Source organism: Coccinella septempunctata, chromosome 7 (genome assembly GCF_907165205.1).
Source record: "Coccinella septempunctata chromosome 7, icCocSept1.1, whole genome shotgun sequence".
NCBI classification, from domain to species: domain Eukaryota; kingdom Metazoa; phylum Arthropoda; class Insecta; order Coleoptera; family Coccinellidae; genus Coccinella; species Coccinella septempunctata.
In genome coordinates this window covers 32,702,667-32,704,923 of record NC_058195.1, presented here as the reverse complement: position 1 = coordinate 32,704,923, position 2,257 = coordinate 32,702,667, and the positions used below count along the sequence as shown (strand labels likewise).

At 40.5% G+C, this 2,257-nt stretch overlaps 1 protein-coding gene across 1 annotated transcript; it reads right to left on the bottom strand.

The window, feature by feature from the left end:
* Window positions 1-914: 914 nt before the first annotated feature.
* On the bottom strand, window positions 915-1,958 carry LOC123317840. Its single transcript, XM_044904452.1, has one exon. It carries the CDS (start codon window positions 1,956-1,958, stop codon window positions 915-917), a length of 1,044 nt encoding a protein of 347 aa, XP_044760387.1.
* Between the last annotated feature and the right edge of the window lie 299 nt (window positions 1,959-2,257).

The following is a 2,257-nucleotide window of genomic DNA, read 5'->3' as shown; positions in this document are numbered from 1 at the left end:
TGCGGCTTCCTCCGATCCTTCTGGAGTCCCTGATGTACCGCTTGAGACCATTGTTGAGGAACAGGAGCCTCCTCCGACTGCTTCCGTACCCAACGAAGACCCATACCTTTTAGAGGCAAGAGGTCTGTTGCTCAAGGTACAAGACTCCGCTTATCCGGGCTCTGACATGCTGGTCTCGTTGGTGGATCACATTGAGAGCGGCCAAGACCCGTCAGAGATGATAGTGGCCTGCCTCAAAGCCATGATACCATCCTATGGCAAAAGCAAACGGAAGTATGTGAGGAGAGGAAGAGCCGTACCGCCTTCTAATAGGAATACTAGAAGGCGCAAAGAATTTGCCTCGATACAGTCTCTTTTCGAAAAGAACATGTCGAGGGCCGCCAAACAGATTTTGGACGGGGGAGGTGTAACATCACAACCATCTCTAGAGGCGATGGTGGGCTATTGGGAGCCAATGCTCACTATACCCTCAACCCCGGTACCACAGAAACCTAGTCTGCCTGAACATCTGCAGAAATGTTCAGGGAATATTCACGGGTTTAGGACTGAATAATAACAACTTTCTTAAAACAAAGTCGACGTTTCGTCGATATATTTCGACTTTCTCAAGACTAAAAATTGAGACAGGAATAATAGAAACAAGAACACAAACAAATTATTAAAGCTGCATCTTACCTAGTCTTGTTAGTTGTTTAAAATATACATAAAAATAATAGTATGTGCAGGAATTAGAAGTGAACTACCTTTACTCAAAACAACAGTCAATTAATAAAACAATCCTAAGAACTCTGACACATAGCATCTAGGATAACACAGCGCAAGAAAAACAATAACACACGGATGACGGTAGATACAATGTCACGCATCTGACGCACAAACGATCAATCAAAACAACTACTAAACAGTAGTTCATCTTAACGGCACTTGAATTGTCTGAACAAGGAAATCAAATTATTATAAGATTGGTGTAATCTCTGAGTATCACTCCTATGATTGACGGTATCGTGCAAATTAATATGTATCATCTCGCTTAAATTTCTTTTCATCCACTTTTTCTCCCCATCCAAAACTGAAATCTGCTGGAAGTCGAATTGGTGTCCTGTACTGAAAGAGTGCAAAGCCAGTGCTGTTTTACCTTCTTTATCTCTGAACTTCTCATGGCAATCATTTTTATGTTGTCTGACCCTACTTGAGAGCAACTGTTTCGTCTGTCCTATATAGCATCTATTACAACCTGCGCAGGGAATCTTGTACACCACATTAGAACGATCAAGAGTCCCAGCTCTGTCTTTCAACTTGGAAAAGAGAGATCTGACACTCCTTAGATTGTAAAATGCCAGCCTGGAATTTGTGTACACCCTACGGATCGAGTTAGATATCTTGAAAGACAATTTTGGCACGAAAGGAAACCTAAAATAACTACGTGTCTCCTTTGTTTCGCCCAATTGGTGTCTGCTCGGTGGAGGCTTGTACTCGTTGATGATTCTATTAACCAGAAGAGAGGGATAAGCATTCACTTTCAATATTTGTTTTATTTCTTTCAAATTTTCATGGTGAAATTCACTGCTGCTCAGATTGATACCCCTGTGTAGCAAATTTTTTATGACGGAAATTTTATATTTTCTGCATGTGTCTGATCTGTAATTCAACAGTCTTCCAGAGCTGGTAGGTTTCATGCACCACCGTGTACTCAACGTTCCGTCTGCTCTCCTTCTTACCCTGACATCTAAGAACGATAATTCATTGTCTTTTTCACGTTCTATAGTGAACTGTATGCGAGGATGGTATGCATTGAAAGTATCTAATAGGTAATCTACGCTGTCAGATGGAATAATCAAAAAAGTATCATCCACGTAAAGTTTAAGGATGGTTACGACAAATTTCATGTTTTTCAAACATTCAAAGATGATCTCGGTCATCACTAGATTCGCTAAAGACGGACCCGCCGGATTACCCATGGTGGACCCTTCCTTTTGCTCATAAAATACACCATCAAACATAAAGTAGCTTGAGTTGAAGATAAAGTTGACGATTCTGAGGAAAAATTGTTTATCAATCTCTGTATATGCAGAAATGTACTGCCATTTTTTTTATTTATGATGGAGTTTACGAGCTCTTTAGGTATGTTCGTGAATAATGACACAACATCCAGTGAGACCAACTCATAACCTTCAGGAACTGTTAAATCTTTTATGGTGGCAACAAACTCAAAGGAGTTTTTTACTGTGAACGGGCATGTTGAATTAACTTTGGCCAA